Raw genomic sequence first — 21,959 nt, 5'->3', positions numbered from 1 at the left:
CAACTCACTGCAAATGTATTTGATCTATCTTCAGTCCCTGCCAAAATCAACTTGCCCAAGAACCTAAAGGACAAAGAGGCCATCCCTGCCCTGCGTGGAGAGGTGGTCAATATCAAGATACCTTTTGGAGGCAAGCCAGATCCTGTCATCACATGGCAGAAGGGACAAGACTTGATCGACAGCAATGGCCACTACCAGGTCATTGTTACCCGGTCCTTCACTTCGTTGGTCTTCCCGAACGGAGTGGACAAAAAGGATGCTGGGTTCTACATTGTCTGTGCAAAGAACAGGTTTGGCATTGACCAACAAACAGTGGAACTGGACGTCGCTGATGTGCCCGACCCTCCACGTGGACTGAAAGCCAGTGATGTCTCAAGAGACTCGGTGACGCTGACGTGGGTGGCCCCAGCCAATGACGGAGGTAGCAGGGTCATCAGTTACATCATCGAGAAGTGTCCTACCACTGCCGAGAGGTGGCAGCGTGTTGCACAGTCACGTGACACCCGCTACACCGTCATCAACCTCTTTGGAGGAACCAGCTACCAATTCAGAGTCATCGCTGAGAACAAGTTTGGGCAAAGTGCTCCATCTGAGACCAGCGGGCCTGTTATGACCAAAGAGGACAAATCCAGAGTCCTTCTCTACGACAGGGAGGTGGATGACACTGGACGTGTTCCCAAGGGCAAGGCTCCACACTCCGATGCCAAGAACCTGCACAACAAATATGCCATTGCAGAGGAGTTGGGCAGAGGTCAGTTTGGCATTGTCCACCGCTGTGTTGACATCACCTCTGAGAAGACCTATATGGCCAAGTTTGTCAAAGTGAGAGGTGCAGATCAGGCAATAGTCAAGAAGGAAATTGCAACACTGAATCTGGCCAAACACGCAAACTACCTGCTTCTCCATGAGTCCTTTGACAGCCCTGAAGAGCTGGTGATGATCTATGACTTTATCTCTGGCGTTGACATCTTTGAACGTATGCATAGCGCAGAATTCGAGTTCAATGAGCGTGAGATTGTGAATTATATCTCTCAGGTCTGCTCAGCCCTGCAGTTCTTGCATGCTGAGAGCTATGGTCACTTTGACATCAGACCAGAGAATATCGTCTACACAACCAGAACCAGCTCCACGGTGAAGATCATTGAACTAGGACAGTCCAGACACTTGACTCCAGGAGACCAAATCAAGATCCAGTACACTACAGCAGAATACGCTGCCCCTGAGATCCACCAGTGCGACATGGTGAGCACTGTGACTGACATGTGGTCAGTTGGTGTCCTTGCCTACGTGTTACTCAGTGGACTGAATCCTTTCACTGCCGAAACCAACCAGCAGATGATTGACAACATCTCCAATGCAGCCTACAGCTATGACGATGAGTCATTCAAGCAAGTCAGTGTTGAAGCGTTGGACTTCACAGACCGTCTGATGACGAAGGAACGTAAGCACCGCATGACTGCCGCTGAGGCTCTGGCACACCCATGGCTCACAAAGCCAGCAGAAGAGATTAGCACTAGGGCAATCCCAACCGGCAGACACAAGAGATACTACCAGACAATGGTGAAGAAAGAATGGACAACGGTCGTTTCTGCTGCCCGAGTGGCCAGCGGAGGATCCATCCGTTCCCAGCGTGGTGTCTTTGTTGCCAAGGTGAAGATAGCTCCATTCGAACACGGTCCTCTTGCAGGCCAGGTTACCCATGCCGTAGTGAACGAGGGAGACAATGTCAAGTTCATCTGCAACATTGACAACTATGACAGCACGACTGAGGTGACGTGGTACTGTGGCGTCCGACAGCTTGAGGCTGGCGACAAATATGAAATCGAGTACGAGGACGGGTTGGCTGTGATCACCATCAACAAGGTCACCAGAGCCGATGATGGCACTTACAGGTGCAAGGTTGTGAATGAGTACGGGGAAGATAGTGCTTACGCTGAGCTGTTCATCAGTGGCGTCAGATCTTACCGTGACTTCTTCACCACCCGTGTGGTCAAGAAAACAAAGCGAAGAGTTGACACCGCCAGAATGCTCCAGAAGCCCCCAGAGTTTACTCTTCCACTGGTCAACCGTACAGCTTACCTTGGAGAGGATGTGCGCTTTGGCGTCACCATCACTGTTCACCCTGAGCCTCGGGTCATCTGGCACAAGTCTGGACAAAAGCTTGTACCTGGACAAGATGACAGAAAATACACTTTCATCAGTGATAAGGGTCTGTATCAACTCATCATCCGCAATCTGGAGACGGAGGACGATGCAGAGTACAGCGTTGTTGCTCGTAACAGGTACGGTGATGACAGCTGCAAGGCTCGACTCACTGTTGTTCCTCGACCAAAACCTGCAGACCTCACTCTGAGGCCCATGTTCAAACGTCTGCTAGCAAATGTGGAGTGCAGAGAGGGCCAGAATGTACGCTTTGAGATCAGAGTGTCAGGACACCCCACTCTGAAGTGGGAGAAGGATGGCATGCCTTTAGCCTTTGGACCATCTATCGAGGTTGTCCATGAGGGTCTGGATTACTTCATCCTGCACGTCAAAGATACTCTTCCTGAGGACTCTGGTGTGTACAGAGTCACCGCCACCAACTCTGCTGGATCTGCCAGCTGCCAGGCCACACTCAAAGTTGAGCGTGTCACACACGTAAAGAAGGAGTATGAAGACAGTGAAAAGAAGAAAGAACTGGCTGGAAAAGAGGAACTGGACAAAAAGGTGAGGTTGCACCAGATTATGACGGGCACTGATGTGTTGCCTCTCCCACCTGCAGCCGTACAGGCTGTGAGAGAGGCTGCTACCATGTTCAAACCTGCTGTCACAACCAAGAAGGGAGAGAAGACTGAAGCTGAGATACAGAAAGAAAAAGAGGAGAGGAAAAAGAGAGCAGATGAGAAGAGGCTCCGTATGCCGTATGTTGTCCCAGCTCCTCGTGTTATCAACCCTGCAGTTCTTGAGGAGGATGTGGAGATCAAACACTTCCAGCCACTGTCTGACATGAAATGGTACAAGAAGCTGCGGGACCAGTATGAGTTCCCAGAGCCAATGGACAAAATCAAACAGAAGAGGATGAAACGCATTCGCCTATCCAGGTGGGAGCAGTTCTACGAGGTTCCCATCAGAATCAAGGACCAGTACAAGCCCAAGTGGCGCATCTCATCTCTGACTCAGGATGATCTGGAAACGGTGAGGCCGGCAAGGCATCGCACGCCTTCCCCTGAGATAGACGCCTATCAGCGCATCAGGAGGAGGTCTCTGGGTGACCTGTCAGATGAAGAGCTGCTGCTGCCCGTCAAGGAATACCTCTCCATGAAGAGAACAGAGGAGGAAAGGCTTCGTCTTGAAGACGAGCTGGAACTTGGCTATTCTGCCTCTCCACCCAGCCTCAGCCCTGTGCGCTTTGAGTTGTCTGCCCTTCGTCCCTCGTCCCCCAGAAGAGTCTACAGCGATGACGAGGAAGGGGAAGAAATTCCCAGATATGACTCCTATAGAATCCCGTCTAAATATGAAGCTGGCCCTGGTTTTGTGGAGCTCCGCCAGCGTCATGACAAGGCCACATACAGACCTCCGAGGCAGAAGCAGAGGGTGTATGAAGAGAGAGAAGATCATGAGCTGTTGCGTCCACATACCACTGCTCAGAGAATCTCTTCATACAAGAGTGAACTCAAACGCATGGAGTTTGAAGAGAAGACGCGAGCTGTTAAAAAGGAAGCTACCATGACTGTTTCCACCTACTCTGAGGCCACTGAATCTGAGCACCTGTCAGTTTTCACCTCCGAATACGTCCCCAAACCAATTAAGAAGCTTCCTATGCCTGAGCCCGAGAGGAGGAGATCTCCAACACCAGAAAAGGCCGCAAAATCTGATGTAACCCTTCCAAAAGTTGACTTTATGTCCAGATATGAGGAGAGAAAACAGGCTCTGAGGTCTGAAAGGAGATCTGTGGAGAGGAAGGTGGAGGTCGTGACGCAGGCCCCATTCAGTCTCGACCATCCCCCTCGTATTACCATTAGGTTGCGGTCTCATCGCGTTCCGTACGGCACCCACACAAAGTTCACCCTGAATGTCCAGGCTGCGCCTGAGCCGCAAGTCAAGTGGTACCACAATGGCAAAGAGATTCACGAGAGCAGCAAATACCACATGAGCAACATCAGTGGAGTTCTCACTCTCCAGATTACAAACTGTGTAACCGAAGATTCTGGCACATACCGTGTGGTCGCCAAGAACGCCAAAGGTGAGACTTCTGATTACGCCACACTGGATGTAGCTGGGGAGGAATATGCAGCCTTCTCGTCATTCCGCAAAGACGAGGAGCCTCCGTCTGCCCACCTGCCAGAGATGACCAGGACTGAGGTCTACCATGTCGCATCCTCGAAAACCAGCGTGAAAGAAACCGTGACTGAGACAGTGAAACAGACTACCACCAGAGTTGAGACACTAAGAGAGAAACCTCAGGTTCCTGCGAAGATCCTGACCAAACCCCAGTCTCTTACCGTGGAAGAGGGAGACAGTGCCAGGTTTGACTGCGATGTGGATGGTGAACCAGCGCCTTCCATCACATGGCTGAGAGAAGGGTCAGTGGTCGGTTCCTCAGCCCGTCACCATGTCGTCTCCACACAGTACAACTCCTCCTTCGAGATCTCCAGTGTGGAGCAGTCAGATGAGGGCAGCTACACTCTGCTGGTGGAAAATGCTGGCGGCAAGCAAGAAGCATATTTCACCTTGAAGATCCGCAAGTCCGAGTCCAAGGACAAAGTGGTTGCCCCTCCCAGAATCACTTCCCCAGAGGCCAAATCTCCCGCTCCAAAGACCCCTGAACCCATCACCTCACCTCAAAGAGTCAAATCCCCTGAACCCATCACGTCACCCCAGAGAGTCAAGTCCCCTGTCTCACCAAAGTCTCCCACTCCCAAGTCTCCAACTCCCAAGTCTCCCACTCCCAAGTCTCCAACCCCATCTGAAACGAAACGAGTAATGTCACCACCTCCTGACAAGAAGTCTGAAGCACCTCGCTTTCTGGTCCAGCCTCGGTCCCAGATTGTGGACGAGGGACAGAAGGTGACGTTCACCTGTGAGGTTTCAGGGGAGCCGTTCCCTGAAGTGGAGTGGCTGAAAGACGATGTGCTGGTGAGTGTTTCACGTCTCATTTCTCACTTCCATCTTGGACCACACTGACCAGTAGAGTGTAGAGCATTCAAACATCCAGTCAATGTTCAGGACAGTAGCAACAATGATAAACACACAAACAGCCACACGGGACGACTGCAACACCAACTTCAGCCCAAGCACCCAATATTCTGAAACATACCAGTGTTTGTGTGTGTGTGAGTGAGCGAACCTCAGCACTGAGTGACTGTGTCCATCTATGCAGATCTCCGCCACCTCGAACATCAGAGTGATCCAGCGGAGGAGTGTGTTCACTCTGGAGATCTGTGAGGCCTCTGAGGCGGACAGTGGAAAATACACTGTGAAGGCCAGAAACCGGCTGGGACAGTGTTCGGCAACATCATCCCTCAACGTGCTCAGTAAGTCTTAAACACTGCTGGGAAGACCCTTCCTCTACACCGTCACCTCCACATCTGCTCCAACAGATACCAAACTCAGCTTTTACCTAAAACTAAATACTTTAAAATGCTGTTATTTCAAATTAGTAAATATAATCTTCTAATGGAAATAAGTAAGTTTGTTTTTCAATATCTAACACAATAATATGGAATACAGATTTTTGGTTAGTACATTTCAGGGTTCAAACATGGAGACAATTGCACGAGTCGTTCAGGGATGTCTTGAAGGTCTGCACTGTGTTCATGAGCCATCTGCTTGTTGTTTGCACTCTCGCAGCTCTTGTGGAAGAACCAACAAAAATGATAAGTGTGGAGCAAAGAGCTTCTTCTGAAGCGAGCATGCAGAAACTTTCGGTACAGACCAGCAGCGTCAGCAGCTCCACCCACTCAGCTGAGAGCATGCAGAAACAGATCGGCGGAGTCAGCAGCTCCTCCCTCTCAGCTGAGAGCATGCAGAAACAGATCGGCGGAGTCAGCAGCTCCTCCCTCTCAGCTGAGAGCATGCAGAAACAGATTGGCGGAGTCAGCAGCTCCTCCCACTCCGCTGCTGTCGCCGCCTTCTCGGCGGAGAGCATGTCTGCCAGCATGTCCACCATGATGGCCCAGTCTGTCATGTCCATGAGCTCCAGCAGCCAGTCGGTGGAAATAATGTCTGCATGTTCGCATGTGGAGGCGTCCTCGTCCTCGTCCTCTCTGAGCGCCATCAGCAGCAGCGGTAGGAAAGGTGAGTTCTCCATCCAGCAGCAGGGCCGGGTATGACGGAGGTGAGCAGGTAAAACCGCAGGTCCAGCAGCTTGTATGGCGAGTGTGGTTAACGGATTGAAATGCCTCAGGAGAAAGTCCCCGACCTTCACAGAGCGCCGGAGTGAGCACTCCCATCTCCAACACCATCACGGTGGTCTGATCGACTCTCGTCTCTGCGTCCACAGGCACTCCACCCAAAGTAGAGGCTCTCCCACAGGATGTCAGCGTGGAGCCAGGGAAAACCCTGAAGGTGGCGGCGCTGTTCTCCGGAGACCCCACCCCCTCTGTCCAGTGGCTCCGCTCCGGTCGGACCCTCCCAGTAGGGGACGGGCGGTACCGGGTGGAGAACACCGCCGAGCTGTCCACCCTGATGATCAGCCCGGTGAAGGAGGCCGACGGCGGCGCCTACACCTTGCAGCTATCCAGCGAGCTGGGCTCCGCCTCGGCCACCGTCCGCGTCCACGTCCGCTCCATATAAACAAACAGAGCCACGCAATCACCAGTCCCCCATTATTCCCTCATCCACAACCCGTTTATTTAGTGAAACAGCAACGATAATCTAAGTGATAAAGATCTGGATTCCTCTTTCTGTAAATATGAACTATTTTTGTACCAATCTTGACATTAATTTATGCCAAACTAGACTAAAGTCTAACGTTGTTATGAAATGTGCCATATTGGACGATTCTGACTTCGGATGTTTCATCCATTTTTCTGTGACATGTACATAATGTATATAGCCGAATTTAACGGTTATGGGAAATGTATGTATTGTTATTTATGACAATAATATGAAGTGAAAGAAACTAAAAGTAGTTTAACAGGAGAAAGTTTCCTCAGGAACGAATACCCTGCTAAACCCAGAAACTAAACTCTGTGCCTCAACAGTACGTTGAAGTCTTAAGATTGCCTCGGCAGGTAGAGAGGCTCCCTGCCGACGTTAGGAACCACAAAAAGCAGACCGAGGTCGACTTCTGGATTTATATATCGATATATGGTGTGATCTATTTCCTATGAGTTGTACCGTGAGCGTAAGACCCTGACTGCTGCTTGCATTTACCCTCATGGAGGCAGCACGAAGCGGCCTTGTGCTCAGACCGACTGCGTCGAACCACTCCCACGTGACGAGCGGCGGCGAGCGCGAGCGGCCTGCGCTCTCCGCCCTGAAACAGAGCGCCGCTCCTGCGCGGGACGGCCGGCGGCCGGCTTCCTCCTCATAACATCTCCTGGCCATGAGGAAGTCTCCCGGGCTCTGCCGTGCAGGAACGGCGCCCCCTCTTGGAGGACAGCTAGCTAACGTGTGTTTGAGTGCCAGTGTTTGTAGCTTGTAGTCCCTCTGGGCATGTTGGTGGCCAGGACTCCGCCTCCTGTCAGGAGAAGTTCTGGCCACACTTTGAGTTTACTAATCCATTGATGTAGAAGTTGTTTTGTCCTCCTTGAGTTTGATTGTATTTCTGATTGAATAAAGCGTGATTTCAGCACTTCACTCGCAGTCTGTGCCTCTCTGATTTGGAACATGAAACTAAAGTCGCACCTGACCTTCACCACGTCATTCAGGCAACCATTTCAAGTGAAAATGCAACACTTTTGCATTTTGAGTGTCGGTTTCCAGAACAGTGGTGCTCAGAGCCACTGAAAATGCAACTTTTTTGAGAATGCTCTGTTTTCATCATTTCATACGACGACACTTTCTGGAAACGCTCAGGCTCCATGTGGATGAAGGAAACTCTGTACCTGTTCCTGCACCCCACAGCTGTAGTAAACAGCTGTTCTGCATATGTGTGCATATTCATTACAAAAATAATAATCATTATCAGGAACAGATCAGGAAGTGAAGTGACAACAGAATGTTGAGAGGAAAAACTGTCTATCGATCAGTGTCGATACCGTCATTGAGAAGCAGATTAACGGAGTGACTTTCATCTGTGTCTGATCGTAAACTAAAGGCAGGGTTCAGGATCTCATTGTCAACATCTGCATGAATGGTAGAGTTTATTAGAACAATAAAAATCTTATGTTACAATCTGTTGCTCTGGTATCAACAGATGGAATCTGTTAACTTATTACACAAAGAGGTGATAAAAATGAACGAAACAAGATCACAGACGAATCTATCTGGATCTACCTGGCAGGAGATCAAGGATCAGCTGCCTAAAACCAAAGGAGGGCTGGTTCTCCTGTGCCTGAAGAGCTACGACTAAGCAGTACTCATGAAAACATGATTCCTCCTTCTCAGAAAGGTGGAAAGAAACTGAGGCAGCAGACAGCAGAAGGGCGTCTGAAACAGACTTTAATGATCATGAACTGAGAAAACATCAGAGAAGACAGACTCACAGTGAGAAATGTAACACTGAATATTTTGGTTTGAGTTCATCACAACCAATGACCTAAAAGGTGGACGGCGTTCCACTGAGTCCTTGGTAAAACTTGGTAAACTGGACTTTAAATATTCTGAAAGCTTTTAACAAAAATAAATTAAGAGTTCAAGAGGTTCAAGACCAGCACAGGCTGGCGAATTTGGATCGCTACAGATACAACAAAGGTATAATCCAGAGCAAACAAGGAGTCCGGACCAGAATGTGGACCAGAGTGTGGACCGGAGTGTGGACCAGGAACCAGAAGTGACAGAGTGAAAGGTGACTCTCACAATTGACTGAGGGACATCTGAAGCTCCTCCTCCCTCAGGCTGCGGTCCAATCGCTGCGTCTCACTCTCCAGGATGGACGGGACCGGATGGCGTGTGACGGCGGACAGCGATTGGCCCAGCTGCTGCCTCATGGAGAGCAGCCATTGGCTGTTACTGGAGAACTGGTGGATAAACTCCGCCCTCTGCTGGTGGTCTGCAGCCAAAAGCAGGAGGAGCTGACTGATCTGTGGAGACAGGGACATCAGCATCAGCTCCATCAGGGTGGAGAGCAGGCGGTGGGTCAGTGAGGCGTCCGGCAGCTTCAGGAGACAGGAACCCGCCATCATCTCCATCATCTTCAGAAGGTCTTAGGTTGTTTCCAGACTGTGGGCTGAATGTGCACGCTCTTTCAGCTCCATTTCGTTTTTTCACGCTTTGAGTCTTCTCCATGTCTTGTGTATTTCTGTGGCAGAGTTACAGCACCACCTTAAGGCCTGGCGTATGAACTACATCTTTTTGAGTCATTTTCATGGTGTTCGGTGGATCTTTTGTTTGTTTTTTGCTCGAATCAGAAATCACACAGGCTTCTTGAAAAAGATAACATGATGTATAAGAAGCATCATTATGGAATAAAAGTGTCATGTCCAAAATTCTTCATACCCTTACTGACATTAGAAAAGCCGTCATTGGCTCTTGCAGTGATCAAACACATCCTATCACAGCTGAGCAGCTTTCTTCATGTCGCCACTGGTGTTTTTGACCATTTTCAGCAGCGAGCTTCAACTCTCAGTTTGAATAATCTGTCCATCACTCTGATCTTCAGCTCCTCCACAGATTCTCAACTGGGTTGAAGTCAGGACTCCTGGCAGGGTCGCTGCAGAACCTTCACGTTTTAAATAAATCTTTCCATTGTGCCCACTGGTAGTTGAAGATGTGCCGATATGACCTTTTAACCCTTTCCTGGCTTGTGAGCAGCTGCAGGTCCTCAGAGCTCCTTCGTCTCAGTGATGACTGTCCACAAACCGACTGCAGTGAGCTGCTGCTTTTCATGCGTTCAGTTGATTAAAACAGCTGTTTCTGATGAATCAGGGGAATTAAGATGTTTTAGAGCAGCTTGGACTATTTACAATGTTTCACAACTTTGGATTTTCCCAGAGAGTGCTACAGTTTTCAGAGGTTATGAAGAACTTAAAAGCTGAGATTTTTGCTTCTTATACATCATCATGTTATCTTTTGGGAGAAACCGGTGCAATTTCTGGTCAAAGAAAGCCTTCCTGGTTGACGGTTTTGGGATGGGGTGTGGGAGGAGGAGATTGGAAACAAACAAGTTGAGCACGTCCAAAAGACAAGGAGGTGAAAATGTTCATGTCAAGCCCGGTGCATCTGCAAACAAATGATTATTTTTCTGACAAAATCTCTTTCTCAGTGTTGCTGAAGGAAACCACTGTTCAGATGTTTGACGTTCACTAAAGCACAAAAAAAAAAAAAAAAAAAAATTGCATCAAAGTCACTGTTCCGCGGACAGAGAGGTGTTTTTCATTAAATCAACCAATGTTCTACAGCTGATTACTAACTAAACAGAAAAAGCAGAGAAAGCAGAGTCTCCTCTTTCTTTCGGTAGTTTGATGTTTACACGGTCTGAGAACTTGACATTCTGTGGGTCTTTAAAAATCAGAGTCAAGCCTTGGAAACCGCAGCAGTCTGGGACTCTGCTCTGAAAATGAGTTCATCTTCAGCTGTCAGAAGATTTAACGTTTTAATCACAACTCATTTCAGAATTCTGGTTAAGGTTGATAATTTGCCAAAGAAAATAATGAGTCAGATTTGCCATTAAATAGTTATTTTTGATCGATTAAATGATCATACTGTGACGTAAATAGTTCAGTGTGAGATTAAGAAGCCTGGACGCTCTTTGGAAGAGAAACTGAAACGTAATGGAAATCCAGTAAAACTCCTCCTCAAATAAAACGACCCTGCGTCTCTCAGACGCAGCACCCAAACACTGAACAGCTGATCTGTCAGCAACACAACATTTTGGGTAAGCTCTGCCCCCGAACGCCAGCTAGCCAATGGCATTCAACTACCAACTCCATCGTCATCGTCATCATCATCATCAAGTCTTTCAGTCTCACCTGGTCCTCCGCCTCCATCAGTCTGCTCCTGAGATCCTTCTCGTCCGTGGCCTCTGTAGAGGACTACACACAAACATCCATGTACATAAAGCTGTGTGTGTGTGTGTGTGTGTGTGTGTGTGTGTGTGTGTGTGTGTGTGTGTGTACCTGTCTCAGTGCGTCTCTCTCTCCTTTCAGCTGTTGGATCTTCTCCTTCAGTCGTTTCTGCTTCAGCTCCAGCTGAGCGACCAGACGCTGCAGAACCACCAGCCTGTGCTGCACAGCCTGCACGCACATGCGCACGCACACACACACGCACGCTGTGACTGAGAAAGCTCCTCTTGCCTACTCCTGTTTCTGTTCGTCCTCCTCCTCCTATCTGTCTGCTCCTCTCTGGGGTCTTCACCTTCAGGTAGAGCGGGGCGACATGGCCTCAAATCAGTATCACGATCTATTGAGCTGCTCGCCTCAACCCAGACCAGTCCTCCTCCTAGACCTCATCCAGACTAGTCCTCGTCCTAGACCCTGTCCAGACCAGACCTCCTGCTAGACCACACCCAGACCTGTCTGGAGAGGGCGGAGTCACGTATTGCAGCGTCTTAAAGGGACATGAACACAGCCGGCCTACACCGCCAGAACGGGCCGCTATTTTCATTCTTTGACGTCGCTTATCGGGAGTAAACTCTGGGTTTGTGGCCGAGGCCTACCTTCTGGTCCGGCTCCTTCTCCACCTCCTTCACTCTGCGCCTCCACCGCTCCTCAGCCTCCTCCTTCTCCCGCCGTGCTGCCTGTAACTCCTCCACCATCTCGCTCCTCCTCCTCTCCAGGGCTTTGGCTCTGGCTCGGAGCTGCTCCACCTCCTCCTCCTTCTCGGCGCTCCTCAGCTCCTCCTCCTTCAGGGCGCTCCTCAGCTCCTCCTCCTTCAGGGCGCTCCTCAGCTCCTCCTCCTTCAGGGCGCTCCTCAGCTCCTCCTCCTTCTCGGCGCTCCTCAGCTCCTCCTCCTTCTCGGCGCTCCTCAGCTCCTCCTCCTTCAGGGCGCTCCTCAGACGTGCCTCCTCGGCGTGGCTTTCCTGAGGGGAGAAACCTCGTGACTCTGGGGAAACCAGTGTGGCGGTCAGGCGTCCAGACGGGGGCGCTGTACCTGCAGGCGAGCGCTCAGGGTGGTCAGCTCGCCCTGCGCCTCCCGCAGCCGCTCCTTCATCTGCTGCGCCTCCACTTCCTTCTCCTGCAGCTGCTGCTTCACGCGCTCCCTGGACTCGCTGCGCTCGCACACCTGCAACAGGAACGCCTCCACTGCAGTCCGGCTCCGCCTGCAGAGGGGGCGCTCCGGCTGCAGGGGGCGGGGTTTCCTTACCTGGCTCTTCAGGGACTTCAGGTTCGCCTCCATCACCTCCACAGTCAGCTGCACTCCTCTCAGCTCCTCCTGCACCTCCTCCCGTCTCCTCCGCTCCAGCTGCACCTCCTCTCCAAGAAGCTCTGCGTGTCGTCTGCTCGTCCTCAGCTCCTCCTCCCGTCTCCTCTGCTCCTCCTCTCTCAGAAGCTCTGCATGTTGACGGTTCTTCCTCTGCTCCTGCAGCGCCTCCTCCTTCTCTGTCTGCTCCTTCTCCAGCTTCTCTTTCAGAGCTTCCAAATCGGCCTCGGTCGTGAGGAGTCTCTCCTCCGTCTGCTCCTTCTCCCTGTGCTCCTTCTGCACCTCCTGTTTGAGAGCCGACACCTCCATCTGGCTCCTCCTTAACTCTTTGGTCATGTCTTCCATTTTGGTCATTAACTCCTCCTGCTCCTCCTTTTTCTCCTTTTCCATTTCCTCTTTGAGAACAGAAAGCTTCTCTTGACTCCTGCATTGCTCCTCCTGCACCTCCCTTCTCAGAGCTCTCAGCTGCTCCTCAGACTGGAGTAACTCCTCTTTGACCTGCTCCTTCTGCCTCTGGTCCCTTTGTATCTCCTCGATGAGGGACGTTATTTTTTCACTCCTCTTGCTGAGCTCCTCCTGCACCTCCTCTTCCTCGCTTTGCACATGCTTCAGCTGCTCTTTGAGTGTGAGCACCTCCCTCTTGCTCTGCCTCAGCTCCTCCTGCGCCTCACTGCTCCTCTTCAACTCCTCCTCCATCCTCCTGGACTCCTCCTGCTGCAGCTCCCCTTGCGCCTCTTGCTGTCGTTGCATTCTGCTGACCTCCTCTCTGAGAGCCGTCACCTCCTCCTCGCACCTCCTCAGGACCTCTCCCTTGTCCCTTTGCTCCCTCAGGACCTCCTCTCTGAGAGCCGTCGCCTCCTCCTCTGTCCTCGTCAGCTCCTCTGACAGTTCCCTTCTCTTCTCGGTCCAGATGTGCCGACTCCTCTCAGCCTCCTCCGTCCTCTCTCGCCGCTCCCTCTCCAGCCTCCTCATCTCCTCCTCTGCCCTCCTCCTTTTCTCTTCATGCTCCTTCACCTCCTTCTCCATTTCATTGCACCTGTCCTCCAGCCTCCTCCTCTGCTCCTTGGCTCTGCTCAGCTCCTCCCTCTCTTCCTCCCTCACTTTATCATCCAGCCTCCTTCTCCTCTCCTCCTCCTTTCTCCTCAGCCCCTCCTCCTCCTCCATCTCTTCTAGCCTGTCTGTCAGCTGCTGCACCTCCTTGTCTCGCTCCGAGAGGAGCTGCTTGACTTTTGTTGCCTCCGCCTTGCTCCGGTCTGCCTTCTCCCTCCACTCCTTCGCCTCCTCCTGCCGCTCCCTCCAGGCCTCCTCCTGGTCCCTGGCTCTCCTCCGGACCCCGTCGCTCTGGGCCCGGGCCTCCTCCGCCTCTCTGCCCAGGGAGGAGATCCTGCCGTCTTTGTCCCGGGACTCCCGCCGCTCCTCCTCCAGCAGTGCTCGGGTTTCTTCCAGCAGCGCGTCCAGCCGCTCCGCCCTCGCCTCCTTCTGCGCCGCCCTGTGATTCACCTCCTGGAGCTCTCGCTCTCTCTCCTCCTGCTGCTCCTCCGCCGCCCTCAGGCGCTCCTTCAGCCACTCCACCTCCTCCTCCCGCTCCCTCACGGCACTCATCTGTCTCTCCAGGCTGCGCTCCCTCCGCAGCACCTCCTCTTTCGCCTCCTTGCACTCCTCCGTGGCGATGTTCAGTCGAACCCTCTGCAGCTCCACTTCTCCCCGTCTCTCCGTCAGTTTCTCCAGAGCCTCCTCCTTCTCCTCCTTCAGCCTCTTGCTCTCCTGCTGCACCTCCTCCACTCTCCTCCTCCACTGCTCCTTCTCTCTCTCCAGCGTGTCCATGCGGTCGCAGAGCGCCTCCATCTCCCCGTCTCTCAGAGTCTGCTCCTCCCTCCTCCTCGCCAGCTCCTCCTCCGCCTGCTGCATCAGCAGCTGTTTCTCCGCCACCGCCTCCCTCAGTCTGTCCACCTCCCTCTGCTGCTGCTGCGTCTCCTCCGTCAGTCCGTCGATGCACCTCCTCTGCGCCTCCACCTCTCCGTCTCTTGTGCCCAGCTGCTGGTAAAGGTCTCCTCTTTCTCGGTCCCAGCTGTCCTTCTCCTCCCGCTGCTCCTCCTGCTCCTGCCTCCGGCTGCTCTTCAGCCTCTCCACCTCCTCCTGGAGCGCCTCCCTCTGCTCGTCGCTCCTCTCTCTGCTCTGCTGCTCCTCCTCTCTGCGGGACGTTTCCCGCTGCAGCTCTCCTCGCAGACACTCGATCTCCCCTGAGGACACACAGCTGCTTTATGACGACTGGAAAACTACACCCATACCGCTACAGTTACAGTTACAGTTCCTAATGGTGACGGTGGGGCTCACCATTCAGGGTGGATTTGATTCGCTGCAGCGCCTCCATGTGAGCCGTCAGCTGACATTTCTCCACCTCGGACTGGACGAGCTGCTGCCGCTGCTGACAGAGCTGCAGGTGGAGGGAGGACGACACCCCCCTGTGGGGGGCGGAGGACAGAGGAGAGACAGAGCGGGAGAGGGGAGAGGGACGGATACAGAGCTCTTTGAAAGCTTGTATTTTTCACACAATGATCTCTTTTTCGAGGAAAGCCTGGCCAAGACAGCAGCTTAAAACATTGTTTTAAGTATAAGAGCAGAGAGGTCAGAGGTCACATCAAATACAAATCACACAAGATCAAAACAAATACAGACAGATCAAATTTTAAAAGTCAATAATGTGGCTCTCATGTGAAGCAGGATTTGATTCATATCTAAGTTTCCTAAAAAAGTGTTAAAATGTTCTAATACAGACTAATTCAGACACTAATGAGCTCCAGGCTGTGGGTTCAGAAAGCATAAAGGCGCTTGCCGAATTCAGTTTGAACTTTCGGGACTTTTAATAAAGAGTGACTGTTTGAGCGTATGGAATCAGAGCTCTGGGTTCTTGTGACATAGCTGCAAAGATATTGGGGAAGTCGGCCTAGGACGGCTTTAGAAGTCTGCCACTGTGAGAAACGGTACAGTGGTGAGGGAGAGCTTTGCAGCTTTTAAATCTCAGAGCTCCGTGGTGCACAGAGTCCAGTGACTGGAGGTACTGCACGGGGAATTCATATAAACAAGCTCGGCTAGCGCTGCATAATATAACATCTGAGGATCGTCATCGCAATGCACACGTGCACAACAGTCACATCACAACTCCCTGCAACGTTGGAGTCAAATGAAGTCAACGTTCTTGACAAGAGTAGCTGAAAACGCGACGCGACCTGCCAGTCACAGCAGACCACACCTCTGCACAGGCCTGAGCTGCTGTCACTGATACACACAGCCCAGCTCTCCGGCTCTCCGGCTCTCCGGGGCTCTTCAGGGGGTCCCTGCAGGTCTTTGTGGTTCTCTGGATGTGTTTTGTGTGTTGGTACCTGAGCTCCTGTAGCTCCACCTCCAGCTCCGCCCTCTTCCTCTGCAGACCGTCCAGCGCCTCCTGCTGCCTCCTGTTCTCCTCCTGCTGCTGCTCCTCCTCTCTGGACTTCCTCTGCACCTCATCTGTCACCTGCTGCAGCTGCTCCCGCGCCTCCTTCAGCTCCCCACACACCAAGGCATGCTGGGAGGTCAGCTGAGGACCAAACGCTCCGGGATTAGATGCCTATCGACACGGCCGTGTGACCTTCACCTCCTCTGTACCTCCTCCATCTGCCGTGCATCCCCTCCTCTCCCCTCCTGTAAGGAGGCCAGCTCCCTCTGCTCTGCCTCCATCTGCCTCTCCAGCTCCCACTGACGCTCCCTCAACTGCAGGATGACCGCAGACTGCGCCTCCTTCTGGTCCCTGAAAACCACCACAGCACTCTGATAATCCAGATTAAAGACTGCAGAGCCGCCTGGCCAGTAATCCAGGACCTGGACCGGTCTGTGATCCGGACTGACCTGAGCTGACTGCAGTCTGCCTGGAGTGTCTGGACGTCCCTTTGCAGAGCCGTGACCTCTGACCTCAAAGGCTGCAGCTGTGATTGGCTGTCGCAGCACCTGCCCTCCAGCTGCAGCAGTTGGTGGTTTAAGTCCGTCCGGTCTGAGGCCAGAGCAGCATTCAAGTCCCACAGTCTGTCCACTGCCTCCCCCGAACGCTCCACCTCCCTCCTCAGCACGTCCTCTGAGGACGAGAGACGCAGGACGCTGTCCCTGCACTGAGAAGGAGACGGAGGGAGGAGGCGGAGTCAGAGAGAGACAGAGGACAGAGACGGACAGAGAGAGGCAGACTGGGCGTCCATCTGAACCTTCTTTAAAGCTTCTCTGAGATCAGCGGACTCTTCCTCCACTCGCTGTCTCTCCAGCTGCTCCCTCTGCAGCATGTCCTGCGGGGAAAAGGACGGCGAGGAGGACACAGAGAGGACAGGCTGGATTACAGTAGAGTAATAATAAAAGTACATCTTATTCATCACGGCCTTTCAGGAAACCCAATGAACAAAATTTGAGTTTAACAAGCAAAAAAAAAAAAGATTCAGGCGGGGTGGGTGGAAGTGAACTCGGGGGGGGGGGGGTTGACGGGACAGGACCCTCATGATGGTCCTTCATGCTGCAGGTACAGAGGGCCATAGAAGGGAGGCAGATCTGACAGAGCTGCTGGGTGAGCAGCTGTGCAGCTGTGGAGGAGTTCAGCAGCGACAGCTGGGTGTCTTCTGCATAACAGTGAAACTGAATGATGCATTTCAGGAAAATAGAACCACGGGGGAAAAGATGGATGGTGAAAAGGATGGGGCCCAGAACATTTTTTTTCATGAACCATTGATGTGTCGGGACGTTGATCCACTGTTTCACTTCAAAACTGTCCAGGCATGACGTGAAGCAGTGAACTGTGAGCGGGAGACCGGACTAAAGTAGAGCAGATACCTTCAGACTGTAGATTTCTGTTCTCAGATGAGTTTCTCTCTCTGGCAGCTCGTCGCTGTCCGACACGTCCACCCTGAAACGCCCGGGGACAGAAGACATTGGCCGAGAGCCTCAGAGGGCGGGACAAACCGGCAGAGAGCGGCAGAAGCACCTTCTGAGAGAATCCTCCAGTCTCCTCTCCTCCTGCCGCTCCTTCTCTCTCCTCAGACTCTGGTTGTCTCTCTGCACCTCCTCCTCTCTCCTCTGGACCTCCTCCACCTGGAGACGCAGGGAGGACGACACCTCCTTCTCTCTGAGACACACACACACACACACACACACACACACACACACACACACACACACACACACACACACACACACACACACACACACACACACACACACACAGCTGAATCAGGTGGTGCTCCACGGTGGGTGGGAGGGTGTGTGTGTGTGTGTGTGTGTGTGTGTGTGTGTGTACCTGCTCAGCAGGCTCACAGTGTGTGTGAGTTCTTCCTGTGTGTGTTTGTTGTGTGTGTGCAGCTGCTGCTGGTCGTTCTCCAGATGTTTCACTTGGATCTGAAGAGACGATTTCTCTTCACTGAGCTGCTGAGCATAAAGCTTCGCCCCCTGAGACAAACATGCACGCACACACACACACGCACACACACACTGAGTCCTGCACTGTCTCAGTTGCCGTCCACAGTGTGTGAAGCGTCTCTGACCTGCAGTTCCTCCTTTGTCCTCTGGAGGGAGCTCTCAGCCTGGGACAGGACAGACAGCAGCGAGGAGAGATCCAGACCGACGATGCTGTCGGAGGACACGCTGCTGCCCAGCACTCTGGACTGAAAACACACACACACACACACACACACACACGTCTGTGGGTGGTTCACAGGGTCTTTGTTGGTCTCTGAGCGAAACTCACCAGCCGGAGGACGGCCTGGGCCACACACTGAAGACTCCTCTCCTCCTCCTCCTCCTCCATGGAGAGGAGCCTCTGGCTGCTGTGCTCCTGCAGGGACGCTGATAGCTCCTCAATCCTGAAATAGAGACAGGGGAGATGAAAGAAATGAGGTGACGGAGGAAGAGGAGGGCGTTTACCTCCTCACAGCTTCATGTCTTAGAATGAACTGAAGAGAGAGGACGTGTCTTCACTGCAGGTTTACCTCCTCTGCAGATCAGACACTTCAACCTGATGGAGGCGCTTCAGCTCAGATATCCGACTCTCCTCCTCCTCCTCCTCCTCTTGGTGCTGCAGCTCTCCTAAGCAGAAGGTTCCCAAGGTGGAGGAGGAGAGGTGTGGAGGAGGCAGAGCCAGGGTGGAGGACAGAGGAGGATCTGGTGAGGAGGAGAGTCTGACGGAGGAGGAGATGGAGTCCCAGCTGGAGAGGATGGAGGAGGAGAGGCGGGAGAACTCGGCCCGGAGCTGCCACAAATCTCTGAGAGGAGGACAAAGAGTCAAGTTCAGTCTGAACCAAGCAGCGAGATTCCTCTGGAAAAAACAAATATGAAGAAAAACAAGCTCCGATAATCCTGCCGGCTGCAGCTCAAACTGTCAGGGGAAGCTTGTCTTGAACACGGTCCAGAACAGCCGAACATGGACCATATCGGTCCAGTTTCCTGGTCCATGTGCGTCTCTCAGACACGGGGCTGTGAATGGTTTGGATCTTCTGGACTGTTCTGGACCGTCCAGGTTCTAATGTGGACCGGTCCCGTGTCTGTTCCAGTCTCGCAGCCGGCTGGAGACCAGCGGTCCTCATGTCTTCAGGGAGCTGAGAGCGTACCTGTCTGCAGCCGTCCTCACATTGAGACAGTGGGTCCTCAGAGCGGACACAGACCTCCAGACTGACATCAGGCCGGCCTGCTGCTGGACAGCCTGGGCTCGTCCACTCTGGACAGACAGGAGACACACTGAGACCTCAGCAACCCGGACCGACCAACAGAACCAATCCAGGCAAACCGACCTCCTTCTCCTGGAGCCAATCGGCGTCTCTCTGCTCCGCCTCCATCACAGCCCTCGTCCAATCGGCCGTCAGCTTCTGCACATCCTCTCTCAGGGCCTGGTTGGCCTCTTCTGTTTGGACGAGTTGCTCCCGGAGGACGGTGTTGGTGCCCAGCAGACTGACGGACCTGGAGAGACGGGAGGGGATGAAGATGAAGATGAAGGTCCACTCAGGGCCTCACGTCATGAGGAAACAGGAGACAAACCTTTGCTGTTCCTCCTCAAGCCTGATGAGGGCGCTCTCCAGCGAGTCACAGTGCTCATCTCTGATCGTCTGCTGCACACAGGTCTGGATGAGAACTGCAAAGTACTGCGGTGGGTGGAGTACTAGACGTATGTGTAGTATTAAGTTTGTGTAGTGTTGGGCAGTGTATGTGGTATTAGCAGTGTGTGTGTGTGTCATTGGAAGTGTGTGCAGTATTAGCAGTGTGTGTGTGTTATTGGAAGTGCGTGCAGTATTAGCAGTGTGTGTGTGTTATTGGAAGTGCGTGCAGTATTAGCAGTGTGTGTGTGTTATTGGGAGTGTGTGCAGTATTAGCAGCACCACCTGTGTTTGTTCATTCTGTAGCTCCAAACGTTGACATCTCTCTCTGTACTCCGACACCTGCAGGAAAAGTACACACCGTCCTATATCTGTGAGATCCGACCCACTGGACTGTATCAAGACATTTCCCCCTGATCAGAGATCAATACTGGATCAGATCAGATTCTCTTCAGTAACAGACTGTGGACCTTCAGGTCTTTAAGATTGCTCTTATTCATCCAGCTGTTTGAAGAAGTTCCAGGTCGATATCCATCCTCCCCTTCATTTCTAAAATCTGGTCAGACAGGTTCCACTTCCTTCATGTTAACGACTCTTCAGCTCAGACTAAAGTTAAAGGTGGCGTTCAACCACTGAGTCTGGCTCTGCAGAAAACCTCCAGCTCCGTATGATGAATTGTTGGTTTTCAGATGACTGAGTTATTTGGAGCTGCCTGACCTTGTTCTGCAGGCGGTGGATGAGCAGGGCCTGGCGCGCCTCCCTCTCTCTGCCCTCCCTCATCCTCCTCTTCCACTGCCTCTGCACCTCGTCCTCCTCCTGCAGGGAGCGGCCGAGTGACGGAGACATCAACTGAGAGAGCTGGACAGAGAAGAGGGGACGTCAAGATACAGCCTGATGACCTGATAATGGCCTGCCGCCGCTGCTGCTGCTGCTCACCCGCTCCCTCAGGATTCTGCACCTGGACTCCAGCTCCTCCTTCTCCGCCCGGCTCTCTGCCAGCTGCTCCTGGAGCCTGCAAACTTCCTGTTTAAGCTCTGCCAGGTCCTGCTGACAGCCAACCAGCAGCTGCGACTCCATACTGCCAGCTTGACCTGGATGGATGGACAGTAAAAATGGAAAAACCAGCATATTTCACTGTGTTTTCCACATCTGGACCCCACTAGACCAGGTCCAGACTGAAAACTACTGGACCTAGGCTTCTCAAATCTTGACCAGGTTCCTCTCAACCGCCTCCTCTTCCTTATTAAGCTTCAATACTAAAGCTCTTATGTCTAAGTAATGGTTTGTTTTTGGGTTGGATCACTCTTTCTGCTTTAAATGAAGAATTCACCATCTGCATAGAAGACTGATCCCCTCACAGGAGCATCAATCAAACTGTGAGCAGGCCATGTGCCTTTCAAATTACTTTTTCCTTTTAAACAAATCCAAAAAATCCAGTGGTGTTCAGTCTGCACCTGGTCTGATGGGGTCCAGATGTGGAAAACACAGTCAAAAATGCACTTATCCCATCATCACAAATCCAAAATCGGTTTCAAAAATCCCAAACAGCGTTTTAATGAAAGTAACATCTGCAAAATAGCCTGGTCCAGATTTGAGAAGTCTAGGTCCAGTGGTGTGTCGTAGTTATGTAGATTACTGCTAAATATACTTTTTTTTTTTTTTTCATTTTCACAAATATAGCTAACAAAGTTTGAAAACATTCATTACTGGCTGCCTGGCAACGTTTGCGTCTCTGTTAAAATGTTTAACGTGGTTTTACGTTAATAGGTAGTTCAGAGAACTTATGAATAGCCTCTCCAAATGTGAAAATATTTTTCGGAAGCTAACTTCAGCCCCGTGGTGGGCGGAGTGATGGAAGGGTGATGGATGGATGATGGGTGGGTGGATGTTTAGCCAGGTCGACGTAAGTGGAGCAGGACTGGGAAACAACTCGGATTGGAGGTGAAAAGACAGAGAAAGTTTGTGTCTCCAACAGCCCCACAGAGACAGTTAAATGTCAGCGGTTTAAACTCACCCCACACACTCCAGCCGCTGCGACCGACACCGAGCCGTTGCTTTAATCCGCTCCAGACGGAGCTAATCCCGCCGTTAAACCGCGCAGTCAGTCCGGGCCGCGGGGAGCACCGAGTCCCACGTAGCTGCTAGTTTTCCTCTCTGTCCGCGGCTAACTACCCAAATAGTTTTGGAAAAAAAAATCTTCCGGAGGACTCGTCGGGATGCTGAAGCACTTTCAAACCGGCAGCGGCATCTTTCGCCCGGACACTGACGTCACCTGACTCTGCTGACTCAGGACACGGCTCGCATCGCCCCCTGCCGGCCAGGAGGGGAAACACAGCGCTGAAAGTTCAGTTCATTCGGTTCAAAACGTCAAATATTCACAATCTCTAACACAATAAAGGCAAAACAAGTGCATTTAGAAACATA

General features: G+C 52.2%; 2 protein-coding genes across 2 annotated transcripts in view; one reads left to right on the top strand and one right to left on the bottom strand.

Annotated features, from left to right (window-relative positions):
• The window catches only part of LOC115403321 (titin-like), a 164,738-nt gene extending 156,956 nt beyond the window's left edge, over positions 1-7,782 (top strand). Inside the window, 4 exon segments of the mRNA XM_030112182.1 lie at positions 35-5,115; positions 5,360-5,513; positions 5,830-6,276; positions 6,482-7,782. Of these exon segments, the coding sequence (XP_029968042.1) occupies positions 35-5,115; positions 5,360-5,513; positions 5,830-6,276; positions 6,482-6,774 (5,975 nt within the window). The 3' untranslated portion in view covers positions 6,775-7,782.
• Positions 7,783-8,569: 787 nt separating this feature from the next.
• Positions 8,570-21,752, bottom strand: LOC115403320 (trichohyalin). The gene is made up of 24 exons (XM_030112181.1): positions 21,550-21,752; positions 20,472-20,626; positions 20,253-20,393; positions 19,821-19,877; positions 19,480-19,550; positions 19,236-19,401; positions 19,056-19,162; positions 18,438-18,710; positions 18,197-18,311; positions 17,994-18,113; positions 17,750-17,898; positions 17,438-17,578; positions 17,287-17,359; positions 16,674-16,751; positions 16,327-16,583; positions 16,087-16,228; positions 15,825-16,018; positions 14,779-14,906; positions 12,388-14,684; positions 12,175-12,306; positions 11,741-11,947; positions 11,202-11,318; positions 11,055-11,117; positions 8,570-9,167 (listed from the first exon to the last, which is right to left on the bottom strand). Exons 2-24 carry the CDS (start codon positions 20,610-20,612, stop codon positions 8,940-8,942), a joined length of 5,397 nt encoding a protein of 1,798 aa, XP_029968041.1. The 5' UTR covers positions 20,613-20,626; positions 21,550-21,752; the 3' UTR covers positions 8,570-8,939.
• Between the last annotated feature and the right edge of the window lie 207 nt (positions 21,753-21,959).

This window comes from Salarias fasciatus, chromosome 16 (assembly GCF_902148845.1).
Source record: "Salarias fasciatus chromosome 16, fSalaFa1.1, whole genome shotgun sequence".
Lineage (NCBI taxonomy): Eukaryota > Metazoa > Chordata > Actinopteri > Blenniiformes > Blenniidae > Salarias > Salarias fasciatus.
Note: the sequence above shows the minus strand (reverse complement) of the source record. Positions and strands in the feature narration are given on the sequence as shown.

What these genes read in the sequence shown, in the direction of transcription:
- LOC115403320 (XM_030112181.1), bottom strand. Translation starts at nt 20,612, where the DNA reads ATGGAGTCGCAGCTGCTGGTTGGCTGTCAGCAGGACCTGGCAGAGCTT. An exon ending in GCAGACTGCAGTCAGCTCAG is followed by an intron (nt 16,229 to 16,326) that starts GTCAGTCCGGAT and finishes GGTGGTTTTCAG; the next exon opens with GGACCAGAAGGAGGCGCAGT. An exon ending in AGAAGGAGCCGGACCAGAAG is followed by an intron (nt 11,319 to 11,740) that starts GTAGGCCTCGGC and finishes ATGTGCGTGCAG; the next exon opens with GCTGTGCAGCACAGGCTGGT.